At 38.1% G+C, this 22,624-nt stretch overlaps 1 protein-coding gene across 1 annotated transcript; it reads left to right on the top strand.

Annotated features, from left to right (window-relative positions):
* Nucleotides 1-7,808: 7,808 nt before the first annotated feature.
* LOC149800086 (toll-like receptor 6) lies at nucleotides 7,809-22,220 on the top strand. The gene is made up of 2 exons (XM_089957189.1): nucleotides 7,809-8,289; nucleotides 19,043-22,220. Exon 2 carries the CDS (start codon nucleotides 19,067-19,069, stop codon nucleotides 21,263-21,265), a length of 2,199 nt encoding a protein of 732 aa, XP_089813315.1. The 5' UTR covers nucleotides 7,809-8,289; nucleotides 19,043-19,066; the 3' UTR covers nucleotides 21,266-22,220.
* The last annotated feature ends 404 nt before the right edge of the window (nucleotides 22,221-22,624 follow it).

The raw sequence follows: 22,624 nt of genomic DNA on the forward strand, positions 1-22,624 counted from the left end.
CCCTCGAAGAAGCGCACACCGTCACCATTGTCGTTCTTCTGTCCAAAAAGGAAAAGAAAAAAGAAAAGGACAGTCTCGTCCTCCGAGAAAACACTTAGCCGAGCATCGACGTCACCCCTTGAAAAGACGTCGTCGTCCAACAAAACAAAAAAAAAGAGCAACCAAAAGGGAGGATTTGTTTCAAACCTTCCGAGACAAAAAAGATAAGATGACGCATGTCAAGCGATGGAGTTCAATGTATTTTTTGCTCCTGACCCAAAAAGATGTACCCTAAAAGAAGTACACACCACTCTCTGGCTAATAAAGGAAAGTAAAGGAAAGGACTTCCTCCTCGCTTAGCCAAATATTGGAACATGTTGTCTCTCCTGTCCAAAGCTCATATATCCATGCAAAACAACTCATTCAAACAGATGGCATCGATACCGTGAGTGAATGTTGTCTCAATGTCTTGAAAGGCACGATACCTTCGGCTTCACATAAGAAAAAATGCTTAGCCAAACATCGACACGTTCTTCACCAAATGGTCCAAACGAAAATACCCATCCGTCAAAAGAAAAGATGATGGTGCAACGCGGAGGATTTATTGTAGGACCTCTTGTTAAAGAAATAGCGGTAGGCATGCTGGGAGGGCTCCTAGGAGGTGTTTTACTTATGAGTCCAAGATAAAAGACCAAGAGGTTAAAAGGGACCTCAACAGATCTCAGACGTGACCTTTGGAATCAAATGGAAGGACGAAAACTAGCTCTAGTGCCTTATAAACGATGGATAGAATACCATCGTTGGCGAGAACTTGCGCATTTGCCTCCCAGTCCTCATTTGGCCGAGATGTCCTAGTTACAACATGAATTGCAATTGTTGATGAATTTCAATGATTTGTCCGAAACAGAAAAATCGCAAAAGTACGGTCAACTGTTTCAACGACTGCAACTCTTTCACCAGAAAGCTTTAGATGAAACAACTCTGTCAACTCTGACAGATTTTAAAGCCCTGATGAAAAGTTCATCACCATAACCACCACCGCCATCACCTACGGTGGTCAAGACAGACGCGTTGCCACGAATGCCTGAGGAAGAAGAGGTATGAGAAGTCTTTCAAACACCGTCAGCAGCTCTCATTCCTAGTAAGATTGCAGAGTCATTGTTGACCCCTTCCCCCACTCCCCAACGAGAACTTAAAGCTTTGGTTAGAAAAATGATGTCAACTCCTCCTTCGACAGAAGTCAAAAAGTAAGAAGGGAAACCAGAAGTGGAAAAAAAGAAAACCAAAAGCTATCACATTATCACATTACCACCACCACCACTGCCACCACTAGCCATGAATTTTACTCCCGTGGCACATAGGACACACAAAGCCGTAAGGGGGTCCTAGCCGAACAACATTTTTTCATTTTATAAAAGATTTTTTTTTTTTTTGAACAAGAACTAGGAGTGGCCCGGGTGTTCCTTACCCCAGGGCCCGTAATCTCTCTCTACGGCCCTACACGCATGCACTCAAGTATGTATGTATGTATGTATGTATGTATGTATGTGTCAATATACGAAAGTAAATTTATTTGTTACAGCAATGGTATGGAAAATACGAACGAGTCTCTCTGAGTAATACTGCATGACCTCGGGAGTGCAGTATTAGTTCGAATAAACGAGTTCATATTTTCCAATACAAATGCAGTAATCTTTTTATTATATACTCATTTTATTTTTCTACCTAAGGCCTAATATAAAAAATACACTACAAGAAACAAAGTAATCGAATTTATAATGTAGTCCAAACTAAATAAACAACCGTAGATTCGTCAACACACTGTAACAATATCAGTGCGCACATAGCCCCACCTAGTGATCTTTGAACTTCGTCGCGCGCTCACCATTAGTTTGAAAAAAAAATATTATTTTGGTCTCAACTTTTCAAGTTGATCTGGAATTAATGGAGTTTGTTTTTCTGTTGATTGAACTGAAACTTCTGCTTGTGGTTGACTGGATTTTCTTTTAAAGATGAGTCAATTCCGTACGATTTACTTGTGATTTGTGCAGTGGACTGGTATTGAATCAACCATACCTCTGTTTTCGTTTAATCATTAGTTAATTTGAATCATAATGTACGAAATATGTTGATTCATTTAATTGAAATTATCAGAAAGACGCTGTGGAATATCACTTTCATTTCGTTTTGAGTGCAGTAAGAATGTGATTTCTGTTGTAAATGTAGCAGAAATGTTTTGGAACTCATGATATGTGCCATTTAATTCGAATTTGCAGAACTAAGAAGTAAATGTTCATGAAATTCCAGATGCAAAATGTAAGTATACTTACTGATATTCTTTGTTTCAGTCGAAGAAGACATATGTTTATGCCCTGTCACTTGCATGCTCTCTGTTGGAGAAGCCCAGCTAAGTATATGACCTATATTGGTTTCTGTCATTAGCCTACATCCAAAACATTGAATCAAAACACTTAAACGGGGAAATGTGCAAAGCAGCTACTGTGTGAAAGCTACCAGAAATAAAACTCCTTCGTCATCTTGCTTATTGGCTTTAAGACTCTTAGTTTTCAACCAGAACCTTCAGTTCCATTTATTTCTAAACTTAGTGTTTTGACAGACTGGTAAAACTGTAGGCATCTGATAAATGTGCGATAGCATTGGCCTCGGTATGCTATACTATGCTATTCTTATAGACCATAGCGAACACTGGTCATAATTTGAACCATTCTATTCGCGTAAAGGTACGAACATTTCTCTTGTTTAAATGATCATAAACGTATTTTCGATATTGAATCTCTCACGTTTGTTGTGGACATTGCGAATATCACATTTATTCATTAGCTTGTTTGTAAGTTTCATATGTGACTCAGTGAACACATTGTTCACTTTATTACGTCTACTTTCAAATGGACAAACAAATCTATAAAACTAAGTCGTCTGCTACATGAGCGCAAATTGTTTTGGTTTTTCTTTTTACAATTAAAGTAGTTCCTTATACACTATACTATTTTTAGACACACGTATCGTACAATATGAATCCATGCAATATGGAAATATACTGCACGATTCTGACACTGTAAAGTTAACGGAAAAAAAAGATGAACGTATAATAAATGTAGAAAATACCAACGCACTTGTCCATCTGTAGGTCGCTTAGCTTGTATGAAACTTTATAACTGACTCATTATTTTCGTCTGTCAGTCTTTATTTATGTTTACTTTCTTTCCTTTTAATTCTTTACTGATCCTTTTTGTTTCTTACTTTAATAAAATATATTATTAATTCCTTTTTAATTCTTGCTTAACATGTGGCGATCAACCATGTCTGCATTAGCAAGAAGCCGCGCTGGGGCCCCTAGTGGCCGAGTGGTCTAAAGCGCTCTCCGTTACGGATCACTGCCATCTCACCTCTGTCTGCGTAGGTTCGAGTCTTGGATTCGGCCAATGTGGGTATGTGAGAAAGCTTGCCAGTAGCTTCTCGAGGGTCGGTAGTTCTTTCTGTGGATTTCCCGGGTTCTTCCTCCACCATTAATTCTGGCCGCCATGTATAGCCTATCGTGTGCTGAAAAATGGCGTTAAACCCTACAAAAACAACAACCAGAAGCCGCGGTGACTCACTCGTTAGTGTGCATGATTCACGACCAGAATAAGTGCGAGTTCGACTCCTGCACCGACCTGATCAGGTCGACCGTTGTGGTAAGACCATTGGTAATGTATTTTTACTTTCCTTGTCATGACATTTCATATACTTTTTAATATGCTGAAGTGGCGTTAAAACCAAACAATTCCATGTTATACCAAATGGAGGTCTAAAATTTGTTATACCCACGTAGAGAAAATCCAGGTACCATATTCTCATAAATAAGAATAATCAATGACTATGCATGGCATGTCCAAAAACTAGTTTACAATAATTTAATTTTACCAAACTGTATATTCTCAATGAATAATTTCCATTGAAAATCAGATACCATGATAATATATTCAGTGTGGTATGCACATCCGCATAATATATGACCGTACATAACCGCAAGTAGGAAATAGAACTGATACATCTTTGTTTCAATAAACGTAACATTTCGATTCGATGTCAGAAGGTATGACCTTCTTCCTTGTTTGCAATAACTGTAAACATTTCTACCACGACTGCATGGTAACTGAAATCGCTGTCAACATAAAAGAAAGCTTTCATCTCTTGCGTAATAAATGTCACGTGGCACTGCCCCAAGCATGCTGACAAACACGTGATAATCGTAATCACATGCCTATCATTCAAGCAATTTATTGCACAAATTAGCGACTCGGACTTTTAGTGCACACAAATACTGACAGGCCCCTTAGCTCAAATAAACAAATATTTTGTTTAATTTAAATACAAATCATTTTTTTTAATGATACAGGCTGAAGGAGATGTGTCGCCTTATCATCATAAATTATGGTCTGTTTCACGTGTATGCTCAAGAATTTTAATATACCCCCCCCCCCATCTCTCTCTCTCATACGGTTAATTCAATATGTTTAACTTTATTTTACTTCTCACGTACTTGTTAATTTCTGTTGTTTTACACTTTTAAAAAGTGTTTGGAGAATGGTTTGAGGTAATGCCAATATAATCTTCGCAAGATATCCAGATTACAATTTTAGTCCCTGGTGACCAAATATCGTACCCTCTATAATGTGGACTCCCCTACACCGAACAAAAACACAAATAGAGGCATAATTCATTTGAGTCTTCAGAACATGCAGAACTGAGAATACGCATTTTGTTTCCTGCTATCTTTATTACGTGCTTTTAATGTCAGACGGATGCGAAATTTACGAATTCCATAAATAAAAACGAAAAAGAAACAAAAATGAAAACAAATAACATTCATGCCACCTACGACTTATATATACTTGGCATATATTCTTTTTGGCGAACATACATAGAAACAGGCAGACATATTAATATACATACATAGATACATATATACCTACCTACCTACATACATACATGCATACATACAATCGATCATTTCTTTTGGATGTTGTTGTGTGGAAAACGCGGTCCATAGTACAAGCTAGGTAGATTTAGAGAACGCCGACTAGTGCTGATTAACCTAGAAACTTTGTCTTACACATAACCAAATCATCTCTTTATGAACCTGAAAGTTCAGAGGTATAAGGTGACAGTTTAGCTGATTCTCTCTCTCTCTCTCTCTCTCTCTCTCTCTCTCTCTCTCTCTCTGCCGTACGTTTTCCCATTTCAGTCGATGGGGCATTCTTTGCACTTTATATTTATTATTTCCACGATGAATTAGAGTTTGGAGTTTGCAAGAAATAATTTGGGCGTATGGGAAATCCTTTTAATAAAAAGGCGCAAATTCCTTTAATGTATTAAAGCATCCACAAAAGATTAAATAATGGTCCCTTCATTCAGAACCACACGATTAATTTACATTCTCCCCTATAAACAAATAATCTTAAAACCATATCTTTGATATATCAACTTTTCAAAGAGTGGCGGTAACTCCTGAAGCTTATATCGTATGACTAAGATGCAGTGTCTCTGCTGGGTTTCAGCTTTATCCCAGCTATATGAAGATACATAAAAACATGCGTATTTCTCAAGCATTGCACGAAAGTACTTCCAAAAACTACCACATCGTCAAGATACATTCGTACTGGAGCCCGTCAAAGAAAGACTTCCATCAGACGCTCAAATGTCTCTGGAGCATTGAATAAACCAAACGACATCGCGTTGTGCTGATATTATAAGCCTTTCCCTGTTGCGAACGCAGTCTTAGGTCGCCCAGCTTTCTCAGTTTCTACATGCCCGTTTCCCGACATCTGATATAATGTCGAGAACCAGCTTATGCCTGACAGCCAATCCAGACTATCATCGGTTCGACGAGGAGGGTATGCATATTCCACACAGTTTGTTTATTACCATTTTTCTTGGTTATCAACATTAACGGAGAAACTCAAGGATTTACCTACGGCTCTGTAACCATCCACTCAAAAATATCATCGGCTATTTTATCGTTCTATTTGCGGAGATATAATTGCAATCTTGTTTGTGGGACTTGGATCGGTTCCCTGTGTGTTTTATCAAATTTGTCCCACCCAATCATATTACTCTGACACCAGGCCGACCAGTCCTAACACTAACGTCTTTCTCTGAGCGCCAAGTGAGGCAGCTGCTAGTACCATTTTCAAAGATTTTGGTGTTACTCGGCCGGGGTTCAAACCGCAACTTCCCACATCTGAGGCGGACGCTGTATCCATTTAGACTACCGGAGCGGTGTACATGGAAGTAACATAGATATGTAAATATTCTCTCTGATGTTCTTGTTGTAATTGCACTGTCCATTTTTTCAGAAGTACTTAATCACTGTGGAGTTAAACCAACCGACTTTCAATCTTAAATAAAAGTATACTTCCGGTTATGACGTCATACAATAGACTTTTCAGGTTTTTTTTTTTCTTTCTTTTTCAGGCCCCTGCTTAGTATGCTCCAAGCGTTGCACTCTGCAATACGAAGTCAGTAAACGCAGATTAAAAATACACATATTTGGAGAAACCTCGATGATCGAACCTTTAAGTTTCTGTTTGTTAGTGATACTGTCCGAACTTCACTAATACTTTCGGTTTGTCCTATAGAAGTCGTTATCTCGTTTTCATTCTTAACATGCAGTTTGGTCAGGTAATTAATTTTACAAATATTTTTACTTATTATCGAAGCTGAAAGAAAGTAGTGCACACAATGATATTTCCTTAATACTGCACGTTTTACAGTGCGTTATCTGAAAGATTCTTTTCCCAATCGATTCTTTTATAAATCTTAATTCTATAAAAAAATATAAGAAAAATAATTAACTTCTTCTAAGAGTTGGTAAGGTTAACTGTTGTTTCCCAAATTACACATTTCACACTGGGCCATCTAAATATTCTACTTGCAATCGATCATTTTTACATCGATATTGATATATGACACGGCAGCTATATTTTGGACATTGCTGACTATGTCTCCTATATATTCTATCTGCAATTGATTCCATGAAAAAGAATATTATTTAAAATGGTCAAAATACGATCTAAGGGTAATTACAGCGAATTTAGCATAGCCAACATTCGATCTAAAAATTCTATTCTGGTCTATAATGCATTATACCTAACGGTAACGACAATGGTATTTGAATGACACAAATAACATGGTGTTTCCATGTTAGGGTTACTGGGGTGATGGACACACACACACACACACACATCTCTCTCTCTCTCTTTCTCCATATATATATATATATATATATATATATATATATATATATATATATATATATATATATATATATCCGTGCGTGTGTGTTCATGTATTAATAGCAGTAACACAGATTCAACCTCTTGCAAATAGGGAAACAAAAATGATATTACACAAGTAGGCACAAGATATTTTTTATTTTTATTTTACCTTTGTAATAAACATCCAAGTATTTGAATTACTTTTTATTGCTTCTTGTTGGTTCTGAGTCTGTTATATTTTCAAAACATATGCCTAATAAATTATATTGAGTTTTTGTATTTAAATGTTAATTTCTTCCTTATTTGAATGTTTGTCAGTCATGGGTTGTGTTCTTTGCTAACTTAGGGTGCAAGTTCACTTTTTGAGGTCCTTTATTTCAAGTATCGAAACACACGGCAATTTACGATCTTTTCTCGTGCACAACACATACTTAACGGCTATCCGCATCGATTTAGATCCGTAGACGCACATTTCACTGGTAGCTGTGTCCACTCTATTGGTTCTACCAATGATTTTCAAGCGAACAGCTTAGAACCTGGTATGTCGGTGCAAGATGCGACTCCGAATCTGAGCTTGTGCATTTCGCTACAGTACACAGGTAAAGAGGCAGTGGTGTGCGGTTGGCGGAGCTAATATTAACACACCAATTGCTGCACTCGTTCATATTAAATCTTGGCTTAATACGTGTTTTGACAAATAGACACTAGTTGGAGACTTTGAAGTGAAGATATCGCTTGATCGAAGTGATAAGATTCCAATGATACTGCAGTATTCATTGTAAAACCTATCTGTTTCCCCACAAAAATATAAAGGCATTTTCAAGCAAGACGAAAACTCAACCTCACTCTCCATGCTCCAACATCAGTAGAAACAGCCAGGATCAGCCTCTATTTCGGAGATATCTTCGACAGCGACGTGATCTGAGGATCCTTATATAAATGAGACACCACCACCCACTCCACCGCAATCATACAACTACTTCAAAGTAAGGTCGGGATAGAATCTCATTGCTAAAGTTCTTGGCCCTTGGTAAGTAGTTATTATTATTATTATTATTGATTTTTCAATATTGCGTGCTGTGTACATTGGCAACAATTTAATTTTGTATAAGATGTTATCAATTTCCTAATCGTAACTTATTTTGGCTTATAATGATACAGAACGAATGACTAACTGTTTTTAAATGCACGGATAACAAAGTAAAAATTGACACCAAAACCTCTGGAAAATATTTATATTCTCTATTTGAATCGGCACAAAATAGGCTTTGATGTGTTGATGTGCCGTCAACTATCCCTCCAATCTCTTTAACTCTCCTTTATCGGACCATTGTTCTGGAAAGTCTCAATATCGACTCGAGAAAATGAGGAAATAAGTATTGGGGTAGGTATGGGGTGGGTGGGTGAGATGGGGTTTATTTAAAAGAGGCTTAGATTAAACCTACTTGACTGTAAACAATTGCTTCAATACTGAAGAGCATACTTCATGGATATCAGCTATTATTTAATATCAGTAATACTAGTATACTATAGTAGTTTTTGGTTTGAATCTGTTTTACCACACGATATATTGATTTCCTAATCGGAACGTATCTTGGAGGGCAATCGTCAAGATCTCTTGACTTGGGTTGCTAAAAATTCATGGATAACAAGGTATGAAAAGAATCACTCCCATACCCTCCTTTTGTACGTAAAGATGTTTCATTTTGTTGTCTCCTTAATATTTACGATTTGTTTCTGCGAGAGAGAGAGAGAGAGGGAGAGAGACAGAGAGAGAGAGAGAGAGAGAGAGAGAGAGAGAGAGAGAGAGAGAGAGAGAGAGAGAGAGAATACCATTTGTACGCAAATCGAAAAAAAACAACCCAACTCAAATTCCCCACCTCCTCTAGTAGAATAAATTGCGGGTCTTTCTCCTAGTTCGAGAGACTGTTCGAGACCGATAAAAGAGAAGAGAGACTAAATATCATGGTGGGGTGGGTGGGCTGGGGGTTATCTTCGATAAAAGCACTGAAAATGTATAGTATAATAATAATGGAAGGCCATCGCAGACAAAACTATGAAATTAAAAGAAAATTTTCTTTTAATTCAACCACTAAAAGATAAAACAAGCATGCATGTAAAACAACAGTATTAAAGCTCAGATAATGAGATCAATACTCCTATAAAACAAACCAGGCACAAACGAAACAGGCACTTTCAAAAAAAAAAAAGAAAAAAAAAAGATTGTAATAAGCAAGTGTCAAACGAAATCACGGTATTTAAAATAAAAAAGATCAATACTCAGATGGATCAAAAGAGGCACAAACAAAACAAATGTTAAATGAAACAGGTAAATGTCAAATGAAACAGACAAATGTCAAATGAAACAGGTAAATGTCAAATGAAACAGACAAATGTCAAATGAAAAAACCCAAACACAAATGCAACAAGTAAACGCAAAATGAAAGAAACGGTATTGGAATGAAACAAAAATCAAGCTAGTTAAGCGAACGTCAAATCAAACAAAGATACAACAGAAAATGTAAAGAAATGCACACATACAATACTCATGCGCAACACTATTGACAAATGAACGAAACACGCTACTCAAATGAAAAATTTGATGGAATGAACAGAGGGCGCCTCTGCAGTGTAATGAGATATTACGCGTGTAGAGCAAAGAACACAAAATATTACAATATAGCGCATCAGGTGAGACAAAATGATATAACGAACGTTGTAAGGTTGATGAACGATCTGGAGCCGCGGTGGCTCAGAGGCTAGAGTGCCGGACTTTCTACCGAAAGAATGCGAGTTCGAATCCTATCGTCAGCTACCGTGGTGTGTCCTTGGGTAGGGCACTTCACTCCAGCTACTTCGGCACTAAATATCCTACTTGTGTTGCTGCGCCGTTTAAGCACCAAAGAGACTGTTAAACGAAACAGCAGATTTGCTGTCACGGGCCATAAAACGCAGACTAGTCGTTGCCGTAGACTCCGATGACTCCAGTGCCATTGACAGCATCGAAATCGCCTCTCGAATTGACTAGGGCAACATCATCGAACACATATAGTTAGTTCGAATAGTTTCCAGTCGGAGTCGGCTTAATTGGTTGTGAAATGTTTATTTTTCGTTTCTAATAAATGAGGCTAAATGTATGTAATAGTATTTATACTATAATTATAGAATTGGCTTTTCGTAACAGCGCTGGTCACAAAAATGACCCGCGGTCATTTAGTTGGACCACTGTGAGCTAAACCATGCAAAGTTCGACCATGCTTTTGTAGGTGGAGGTTGGAGGGAAATTAAATGGGATAAATCGATGTAGTACTTCAATAAACATCTAATTTGATTACATTGATTAAGTAAGGAAATAATCTTTAAGTAAGTTAGAAAACCTAAATCGCGCACAAAATAAGGGTGATTGTGATAAATTATTCCATTACCTTCAGCAGAATAGTTTTTATTTTAGTGAAGAAAATTGAGATTAGTTTATCCAGTGAAGTTAATTATTGTCAACCAAATTATTAACATCAGAAAGAGCAAATGTATGGCTACACACACACACACACACACACACATGCATACATACATACATACACTTTAGAACCAATCACAGTAGTACGAGGGAGTGAGAGTCGTGATTAAATGTTTCGACTGTAGTATCCTAATTTCGTTTTCTTATCTGCAATCAAATTAACTTAGAGATATTTTTCAACAACAGTATTTATTTACACGGTCAAATCAACGATTTTAAGCAGGCAAGTTATTCTTAAACTTTGAATGTTCAGAATATCTTTGCAAACGATTTATTGATTTGTTCGCTTGCATGCATGCCACTTGATAATTAAAATCAGATGTCAAACCCTTACAGTACGAGAAATCTAAGCTTAACGCAAAAATATGACGTAGTTGGATAGTGTGACAATCTTTATGTTGCCTCTCATCAGCAGCAATGGAGTACCGTAGTACAGCTACAAAATCATTTATCACAAAGTTAAACAAATTGACATTAAATATTTTTTGACAAACGTTCTGCCAGTATTTATTGAAGCAAAACGTTTGTAGCTCTTTAGTGATTGATATCAATCTTTTGACGAAAGAAAAACGAAACCAGTATTACACATGTTAAACTATGTGTGCAGTATTGTTTATATGTCTTTCAAACCGAACCTTAAAGCCCACCATTAGGTCTTGTGTGAAAGTCTGTCAGTATGTTTATATATATTTGTAAGCACGCGTATCTTTTTCTCTGATTTTACTCGGTGCATGATAGTATATATGTATCATTGAATGTATGGCGTACTTGAATATTTCTACACTTTTCAGGAGTAGTAATATATTTGACAGGTGTATGCACTCCTACCTTATCCTCTCCTTTCACTATAGTATATAAGTATAATGGTTTGTATATGTATGAACAATACTCCCCTTATCAGAGTCGAGTGTGTGTGTGTGTGTGTGTGTGTGTGTGTGTGTGTGTGTGTGTAATAGTTATAATTTTACTATATTTATTATAAAAAATAATCTTACATGTTAGGCTCTTATAGATTCGCTTTAATAGCATCTGGCACAGTGTTTCGGGTGTTATACATAATTGTTACAGAGTCCTGACCGCAAGCTTGCTCTCTCTCTCTCTCTCTCTCTCTCTCTCTCTCTCTCTCATACACACACGCACATACACACCGTCAGACACACACAAATATGCACGTGTACCAAGACTTGTCAATACAAATAGGGTGTTACTTAGACTTAAATATACAGAACTCAGTAGCAGATATAATGCTTGGTTGAGGTACTCGTCAAGCTACTGAATTTCAAGAAACAGAAGTAGTAGGTTGGCCACCATAACGTCAATGGAAATCCTAGTCAAGAAGGTCGTGGGCCACTATAGCGTCAATGGAAATCTCAGTCAAAAAGGTAGTGGGCCATTTTAGCGTCAATGGAAATGCCAGTCAAAATGGTCGTGGGACACTTTGACGTCAATGGAAATCCCAGTCAATATGGTCCTGGGAAACTTCGGCGTCAATGGAGATCCCAGTCAAAAAGGTTGTGGGCACTTTGGCGTCAAGGGGAACTTAACATGGGGAAATGTAACATGGAGTGAAATATATCACGACATGTTGGGATGTACTGTTCTGTGAGAACTTCACATGACGTGTTTGACAGAATGATTTTAGTAGGCTATGTCTCAAATCCACTCTTGTGACAATTTACATAGCGTTTTTTTCCTATAGGAGTAATTATTTTAATGAGAGGTGTGTTTTTGAAATTTCGTAAGGGAAAAATACAATATAAACATAAAAATCGTGATATTTTCAAAAGTAGGAATAACACATGCCGTGATGTATTTCGCAATAAGACTGAGATTTCCACGAGTCACCCATGGTACGATTGTTTGTGCATTAGTTTTATTGTTTGTAAAGTGACTAGTGGACAGGTACAGAAAAACACGTCTGACCTCGCTTTGTGAATAACAACTGAAACCCATTTGAAGCTAAGGCGGTGGAAAATATCGGCTACCAGTGAAGTCACTTACAATGAGTGACGCATTGTTTGTTTATAATTCAAGTTAGTCTGAGTTTCCTGTGATCCTTTCCACCCCATTTTTTATATTTGGACATTTATGTTGGGGTGTAGCTTAGGTCAGTGTCCATTCCCTATCGAAAAGCTGGAATTCGCCGACACCAGATGGTGTCGGCATGGGGTAGCCGCTTACTAGCCGGCCCAGCAAACTTGAACGACCTTTCATCGAGATATACCGGCATGAAATTCCGCAGTTCTTAACCAGCTATATATGCTGGGACGGGTCTGTGGGATATCCACAAATAAAGAAATACATATTCTGGTCACATCGCAAGCGTGTGTATGTTTTGGAAAATGGTCAAATTCGGATAGATATTTTTCTCGTGACACTTACGAAGTGAATAGTCTGTGCAAGTGTCAAATGCTAAAGTCGCATAACTTTTGTACGGCTTGTAAACATTTCCACTTTTGAAAATGTGAAGGATCGCAAATTATTATCACAAACAGAACTAGACCATATGAGCTTGATAGTTGTTGTTTTGACACCTCCGCTCAACTTCACAACTTAGTTGCTCTGTCTCATAATTTGGTCTTAGGAAAGATCACCTTTGTATGTGCAGCAAGAGTGGTAAGAGCAGGAGCAGACATCATCGATGCTGTCTATAAAGGGTAGTTCTTTTAAAAACGGGTTTAGTATTTTTTTCAAAATATGAAATGAGGAAAAATGTGTTTTAAATCAGGGTTGGTAGACATAGTGGTCAACGATAAAGTAGTCAAGTTGCGTGGTTTTCTGGAGTACGTACGTGACCTAACAGTACTGTCTCTAGTTCTGCCTGGGGTGTTTTATTTTGCAACTTTGTTCTTTTTTGGTAGGGTTTGAATCGATGGGTCGTCAAGATGCATGGGGTATTTAATACACACCATTGTCGATCGCATAAGTCAGCCAGGGTTCCTAACTGTTGCATTTTTACTTGCCCTTGTGAAATATACCAAGTCGTCGTCACAACGAGAGGTAGTGCTGGATATATATATATATATATATATATATATATATATATATATATATATATATATATATATATATATATAGAGAGAGAGAGAGAGAGAGAGAGAGAGAGAGAGATGAAACGATCGCACAATTTCAGTAAAAGAGATGAAGAACGTAAGAGGCAGCGACGTGACGTATCGCCTCACACATTAAAAGAAGTGTTCGCTGAAATCGAAGTCATGAGCGAACCTGAGCCACCACCTTCCACGTCTGCGACCAGACCGAGGGAGCCTATTCCAGACCAAAGTCCACCAGTATCACGCGAAAATTATTACCACATTGCAGAGACGGAGAAACGCTCCTTTAGACAATTTAGAACTACGGCCTACAAATACACGGTGAAGTTTAAAGAATTCAAGTCAGACGTACCGTTGTAGAAAGAAGAAGGGTTCATCACAGATTTGTGGGATTCTTTGTTAACCACACTGAAACGACGACGCCGATGCAACGAAGACGATCGCTTGACACTTTCCATTGATTAGAACGGTTTGAAGTCCCCTGTTCGAATCGAGTTTAGCAGCTCATTAGAACTGACAACTTACAAAGTCATCGACAAGATTCAACATGTGCAATAATCCAACGACACGTTTCACATCACGGACGGAAAAGCAACACTGCACATGACCCATGTTTCCCTTCCCCAAGCGACAGGACGCAAAAAGGTGTTATTGGTGGACGACCTTACCAGCACCAAAAAGAGCCTCGTCCGAATTAAAAATCCTCAAGACTGGGTGTGTTTAGCCTGTGCTATCGTCGTGGGACGAACGTACACCAAGAAGAACGACATGGCAGAATGGAAAAGAGCCTGGAAAATTATTTAACAATCGGACCGAGCCAAACATCAAAGAGAAGCAGAACTCCTGTTACTGGAAGCGGGGCTATCCAAAGACACACCTTATGGCATTTCTGAAATGCTAAAAATTGCAACACGTCTTATCTCCACGTGATACCTTGAAAATGCACCATCAAGAAGTGCGTGGACCTCTGTTGTTTCGAGGCAAAAATTTCTAAGACGGAAAATACGTTCACGTTTTTCATCACGATGAACATTGTATACCATTACCAGTATCACTGGATTCCTTGGATACAGATAGTATTGTGAGAAATGTTACTACGGTTATAACAACTGAGAGCAACACAAGCATTGCGGATCGAAATGTGAGGGGTAGTTGGCCCCTAAACCCTGTCTTGACGAAGGACTAGAACGAGTGCATTGCCCAGTTTGGCAGCGCACACATTTGTCAGTCCAACCTGTTACCAACAATATTTGAAGACGCAAGGTTTACAGCGGAAAAGTGCTTGTCAACTCCTGAGATTGTGCCCTACTTGTGGACAAGGCATACATACCAATAATGACAAGGTTTAGGTATATCCAGGAAAAAAAAACAATGTCACGTTTGTCGCCAAATCGTGGACTAGGAGCACGAATGCTTCATTCGAAAATACCATTCTAAACATCAAGGGGAAGATGACCAGAAGAAAGGCAATTTCGTCTTTTTCGATTTCGAATGTATCCAAGGGACCGGTATTCACATTACTAATTTCTGCGTGGCTCACCGAGCGTGCGAGAAGTGCATCCAAGAGCCTATCTTTAGTCATTGTCGTCACTTCAGCAAGATTCCTGGAGGACGTGAAAAAATATTTTGAGGAATTAGCACATCGACCGATTTCGCCCATTGGATCTTAGACGCCATCGAAGAGACGTGGAGCCAAGATGACATCGAACGTTACGGAGATTGTCATCGCCATGCAACGGTGATGGCTCACAATTTCTCGTATTACAATGGCAGTTTCTTCTCAGATACTATACGGAACAAAGTACCGAACGTTCTAAAGTGACTTTGAACGGAGCCAAAATCATTTCCATGCAAGTGGGATAAGTGCAATTTTAAAAGTTCGATGAGTTACTTGGCCATACCTTTGAGTCGAATGCATATGACATAAATGGTCGAAGGTTATTTCAACACCGAAGCCAATCAACATGCCGTTCTACCTCATTTGCCTGAGACTCACTACTACGACCCCGACCAGATGCGTACAGAATAACGAAGGCTTTCTACGCTTGGTACCACACTCACGCCTCGGACCCCAACAACTTTCAGGAAGAAATGTTTAAGTATTGTCGTTCCGACTTGGACATTTTGCGGCGTTACTTTTACAAATTTCGAAAATTCTTTATGGAGCACGGAGGTATCGATCTTTTGAAAGAAGCCTGCACCATCACCAAAGCGTGTTCCTAAGTGTACCGCCAACGATTCATGCCCGAAAACACAATGGCTGTCAACTGCCCTCAAACGACAAAACTTTCTCAAACGTCAATACTCGGTCAAAGCCCTACGCTAGCTACATTACTTGTGTGACAAGGAAGATAAATGGATCCTACAAGTATTCGGTGGATAGCTGGTACTTTGAAAACCCCCAGATCGTGTACAAGTATAATGGATGCTTATTTCACAGATGTCCCATCTGTTACCCTCAACGTGACACCGAAGATCAGTTTTCACAACGGACCATGGAAGACTTGTACAAGGCTACTTGTCAGCGGCTTTCGAAGTTAGAATAGTGCAAAGAAGAAATAAAATACTTGGACGTGTGTTCGTTGGATCCTTACGTGTGCAAATATTGTCACTTGTCCGCAGGGCACCCGTAATTGCTGACGAAACACATCGACCTGGACAACATTCGACAATACGAAGGATTGATTAAGTGCAAAGTCTTGCCTCCCACGGACTTGTACCATCCCGTTTTACCTCACTATTGCCAAGGAAAACTGACGATTCCTTTGTGCCGTACTTGTGATGAAACGTGCAACCAAGACCGACCTTGTCAACACACCCAGGAAGAACGCACCTTGACAGGAATGTCAGTCAGTGTGAAATTGTTTAAAGCTCTGGACCTGGGATACCAGCTGTTAGAAGTGTACGAAATTTACCGCTTTCCCAAGAGAGACAAATACCACAAGGCCAACGAGACTCCGAAAGGCATTTTTGCAGATTACGTGGATGCTTTTTTCAAACTGAAACAAGAAGCCAATGGCTATACTTCCTGGTGCCATAGTCCCGAAGACCAAAAGAAATTCAAAGAGAAATACTGGGAGCAGGAAGGCATCACTTAGGCCACATCGAGAAAAGCGAAGGAAGACGATTGTTTGCCAAAATGATGTTAAATTGCTTGTGTGGCAAAATGGCACAACGACCGTGTTTACCCAAGACGCAGTATTTGACAGAACCTTCCCGGTACTTCCAGATGATTGACGACAAAACAAAATACATGAAATACGTGGACGTCCTTCGTGAGACCTTGATCTTAGTCAGTTGCGAAGAAGAACTAGACTTTGTGGAAGCCGACACATTTGGAAATGTCATCATTGCAGTTTACGTGACAGCCCATGCTCTCTAAAATTGTACGAAGCTTTAGAATTGTTAGGAGATCGTGTGCTGTATTTTGACACGGACAGTTGAATCTACATCGATCGCCTTGGTCACTATCACCCTTTCATTGAGGGAGACTGTTTAGGAGCCTGGAGGACGAGCACCCCGACGACAAGATTCTAAGTTTTGCTAGTAGCGGTCCTAATTACGGCTACAAATTCCGAGCCCACCAGGAGAAGTGCACACCGAGTGTAAAGTGAAAGGATTAACTCTCAATCATCGCATCAGTCCAGTGGTGAACTTTGGAGGTATTGAAAGAATCCTTGCAGTGTGGAGAGGATCGAAATTTTAGAGTGACCACCTGCGAACCGCACAAGATTGTACGTTTAGCCACACACCAAATCGTCATTTGGCCTTTAGGAAAAGTGTATCAAATCGTGTATCAAAAGCGAGTGTGGCTTCCCAATCATTTCACATTACCGTACAGTCACGTCAATATTTTCCTCGAACTTATCTTGTAACCGTATCCTGCCAAAATCCTTTTTCATTTGTAATAAGGCGGTTTTTCCAGGAGATCTTCATGTATTGAATAAAGGAATAAAATGATCCATGTATGTAGATCGGACTATCAGTACATATCTTTTAAACCTTTTTAGTTTTACCGATCCAACTACATTTAAAAATTGTAATCAAATCCATTGGTACCTCAAACAGTTCAATAGATATTGCATATGTTATTAGAACAAAATATTTTTCTTCTCCTGTTTTTAAAAAATATCACACCAGTAATTCTTAGGTGAAATATGGCTGGTAGATTAATGTTAAAATCCTGGTTAGTTACCCATTACAGCAGTCATGCAGTATATGTCTCGTAATTATAACACGGTTCCATTTATAAGGCGAGTGTTGTAATGGATCCCATTTCATTGAGAGTGGCAGTAAAATTATGAGTCATGTACTTCATTATAAGACGGTCTTACTATAAGTCTGTATGCTCTGTGTCTAGAAAGGACATCGTTATAACAAAGGAGTACTTTATTTTCGGTTGTTGTATTCATAAGAGTGATAGACGTACCAACTAAAGGACAAACAAGACAAACAATACGAGTGATGTTTAATTTGATAGCAATACAACTAACCTATTATGGCCCTCAAATACATGTCAGTAGGATGGTAAACATTTGTTTCAGTATATTCCTTTGACATCTAAGAAAACGTGCCCGAATATGTTTACATATTGTAATTAAAATCAAGTTCTTAGTTTCAACGAGCGAAGTTGATTTATGTAAAGGTTTATTTTATACACACACCTTCTCAAATGTACCACAAAAAGGGCATGTATAAAGGTCTGTCTCTCTGTCAAGTTCGTAATCGAAACGTTTTTTTTTTGATTTGCGAACTAATACATGACATACTTGAAGACTAAGGAGGGAAATTGTTTTAGATGTTCTATCAAAATTTGGCAGAATATTATGTCTGCTTGAAGTTTTCTTTTCTGCACGATGACTTATTGGCAAATTGGTATGATGAAGACCAATTCGTCACAAAGTTGAGATTAAAGTTTTTAACCAACTAGCAAATGAACAAACCGTATTAGACTTTTATGAAGAATCATATCATCAGTATAATAACGAAATACTTTTGGCATTGCGTTTATTTCAACAAAGGAAGTATGCAAATATGCATTCGTAATTGTGTATGTGGGAGCGAGTCAGATGCAAAAGAACCTGATCCAAATTATGTTTTCGTTTCATAAAGTTTGCATTGTTACTGATTGAGTGTAATATCTATATTGGTTACTAATTTACCAGAAGTTTAATCACAAATATCCATTTCGAAACTATTTTATTCTCTTCCAGATACCGTTCTATCAGCAGTAGAAAATGGACCAGAGACTGTTCTTTTTCATATCTCTGGTTGCCACAATCATTCTTGTTATTGTGAAAGAGTGTGCAAACGTTCAGGTCAATCCTTACCAAGGAGACTGCGAAAATGTTACGTGTCCAGCAAACTGCAATTGCACGGATAGAAGTATCAACTGCCACGATGGGAATCTAACATATATTCCAAACATTCCTGGTGGGATACTACTTTTAAATCTCTCTAACTGTAACATAAATATACTTAGCACAAATGAAGTAAAAAATCTTACATGTTCCTTTGAAACTTTAACACACTTGAGGCTGAGGCACTGCAAAATTGCGAATTTTGAGGAGGATGTGTTTATGAATCTGACACAGCTGGAAGTTCTAGACTTGAGTTTCAACAAATTCAACCAGAAGGAAAATCTCCAATCAATTCAAAGAGCCCTTGGCAGCCTTAACAGAGCTCCGCTTCATACACTAATGTTAGACCGTCTTTGGATTCAGAATGGACTGCAGGAAATCTTTAAATACTTCGAGGGTAGACACCTTACCCACCTCAGCATTCGAGAAAACCAAATAATATATTTCGAGGACAAAGTTTTAGAAAATTTCACGAAACTCGTCCATCTTGATTTGCAGGGCAATTGGATAAACAAGATTAATCTTCGTTCAGGAATTAAGACGCTAGAACTGTTCAACCTTTCTCACAACCAGATTAATATCTTCCCTCCAAATTTCTGTGACCACAAAACTAGAGAAACACGTTACAACAATCTCAAGATTCTTGATTTGTCCTGGAATCAAATAATTGTTCCTTATTCCCTGAACTGGAACTGTCTTAAAAAACTTGAAACCTTAAATGTGAGCCAAAATGACATGGAAGACATCAGCAAGAATAACAGTTTTGCAAACTTGACCTCTTTAAAATCTTTAATCCTGAGCAAAATGAGTACTACCTTGAGAAGAATACAAAACGATGTCCTGAAAAGTGAATCACTGCAACACTTAGATCTAAGCGGAAATGATCTGAACTTCGAAGACGGTATGGCTGTTGCAGAGGATATTTTTCGTTATTTACCTAACTTGACGTCATTAGATGTGTCTGAAAATGATTTTGGCAATTCCAGCGTTAGAAAACTAGTTGTCTTATCCCGTTTGGAGACACTTATTATGAGAGATGCTAGTATTCGCCTATTACCAGATGATTTTCTTGGTTACTTTCCTAATCTGACATATTTGGATTTATATAAAAATAAGATTGAAAATGTTTCGGCAAATACGTTTCAGAATGTCACAAAGTTAGAGGTTTTGAACATATCTGACAATCTCATCAGTAATTTCCCAGCACCACTTTTCCATCCAGCCACGCTAAAGAACCTAAAAAAGTTTGACTTTGCTTACAACTATTTTCAATGTGATTGCGAGATAGTCAAATTGCAGAAATGGATAAACGATGTGCTAAGCGACCCCAATAAAACAAATCTATTCTCTCGATACCCTAATGGGTATTGGTGTTACAAGCCAATGCTGTTGTATCACACGTTTTTGAAAGATGCTAAACCAGAACAATGCAATAATAACAATTATCAACATATCATAAGCGTTGCCTGTTCGGCCACTATTTGTTTGTTTTTCACAGTGTTCCTCGTTGTAGCTTACGTCTACAGATGGGAAATCAAATTCCTTTGTCACAAGATGGGACACAAAATGCATGATGGATACCATCCACTAACATGCAAATTCGAATACAACACTTACGTGGCCTATGCTGAAAAAGACAGTGCCTGGGTCATCCACGAACTTTTAAAAGAATTGGGAGAAGCTAAATACAATGTTTACATCAGAGATCGCTATTCTGTCCCGGGCGTGGCAAGATGTGATGAGATCGTTGATAACATCTATAAAAGCAAGACAGTCATCCTTGTCTTGTCCAAGAACTTTATGACATGCCAATGGTGTAACTACCAATTAAATGTGACCCAAACACGAGCTGTCAAGTTAGGTCCACACTTTATCATTCCGGTCCTTTTGGAAGGAATAGACACCAACTTTATGAAGAAATCCGTGCGGCATCTCTTCCGGACCTCAAAACCAATCGAGTGGGCACGACAAAGCACAAAGAACAGGCTGTTCTGGTCAGAACTGAAGACTGCTTTGGATGCAGAAATCAAGCTTGATTTCGATGAGACACGTTATGAGTCTTGGGATGCAGGGTAAGCTTCTCAGAATGCCTGAATAAACCGAGATTTAAAAATGATATGAGTGAAAGTATTTCCTTTAATGCCTATCCAGCTTGAACCCAGTTTTGTCAAAAGGATCAGTAAGTTTTAAGCATTAGAGGTGAACTGGATGGTTTAACCTTAACCAGTAAGAAACTACACTGTGTTTGTGACCAGTCTAATTCTTTCTCGAGATCATTCATGATAAAATGTATTATTTTGTCGTCATATATATGTCTGCACTGGTTTTAAAATACTGTAGCCGTTTTAGGCTACCAAGCTCGTGAAAGTCAGAGATAATGCTTTGGATGGAAGATATATTGGTTTGTAAGTCTGGGTCCTGGTGGGAGTTAGCGGCATCTATTGATTTAAAGTTTGTTTCATTAAGAAATGTATCATTTTTTGACTTAACCACTCGGATGTAACGATACTGTTCATTTTATGTTTCTGCTGCAGAAAACAGGTTTCACATACATAAATGGGCTTTATTTACATTAAAATAGGCTTCATAGACAGTAGTATAGGCTATATAGCAGATTCATGAGCATTTCATAGTTGCTGACCTGAATAAGATCAGAATTAAATTTTAAATTTAAGTTTGAAAATATTATTGTTTTAATTGTAATAAGATCCGTCTACTTTCAAACAAGAAAATTATAACTTGTCGCCAGCTAGTACATTGATAGATTTAAATAGAGGCCGTTCGAAAACACGAGCTTTGTAAAATTTTTTATCGAATTTCTATCAATGTATTCATTCTTATGTGAACTTAGATGTTCCGAAAAATTATGGAGGATACAGGCACACATGCATTTTTGATAATCATTCGTTTTCTCTTTTGTTTATTGTGTTCCTCTTCATATAACCAATTAAACTGTGTGATTTTGATAGGGTCATTAGAACATATAAGTTTTTCCGTTTGATTGACGTTTTCAATAAAGGTCATACTTTTATTTCTTTCTACTGTTGTATGTTTTGTAAAATTTGCTTGAGATTCAAATCATGAATTTCAACTTTCAAGCCCTACATGTAAATTTAAAGATAATCTACGAGTTATTCTGCAATATTTCACGGAGCAGCGGTAGCCGAGTTAAATGAGCGTCAGACTACAAGAGTCCAGGACTCGATATTCGCCTAGGTCAAGCCGGGTTAATTGCTACAGAGTGTCTTTGGGAAAATACTTCGCTCCAATTCCCCCGGACTGATAGAGCCAATAATGTGTTAACAATGTCTTTAAAACAATCATGTTATATTAAAGCCGATGATATCAGCTAAAAGGGTCTACATGTATTATTCGACCGTTATTAGTTTCCAGATGAATTTTTTTTTCTTTTTATTTCCTTTCTTATATTTCCCC

This window comes from Sinohyriopsis cumingii, chromosome 5 (genome assembly GCF_028554795.1).
Source record: "Sinohyriopsis cumingii isolate HCF-2022 chromosome 5, ASM2855479v2, whole genome shotgun sequence".
In the NCBI taxonomy this organism is placed as follows: domain Eukaryota; kingdom Metazoa; phylum Mollusca; class Bivalvia; order Unionida; family Unionidae; genus Sinohyriopsis; species Sinohyriopsis cumingii.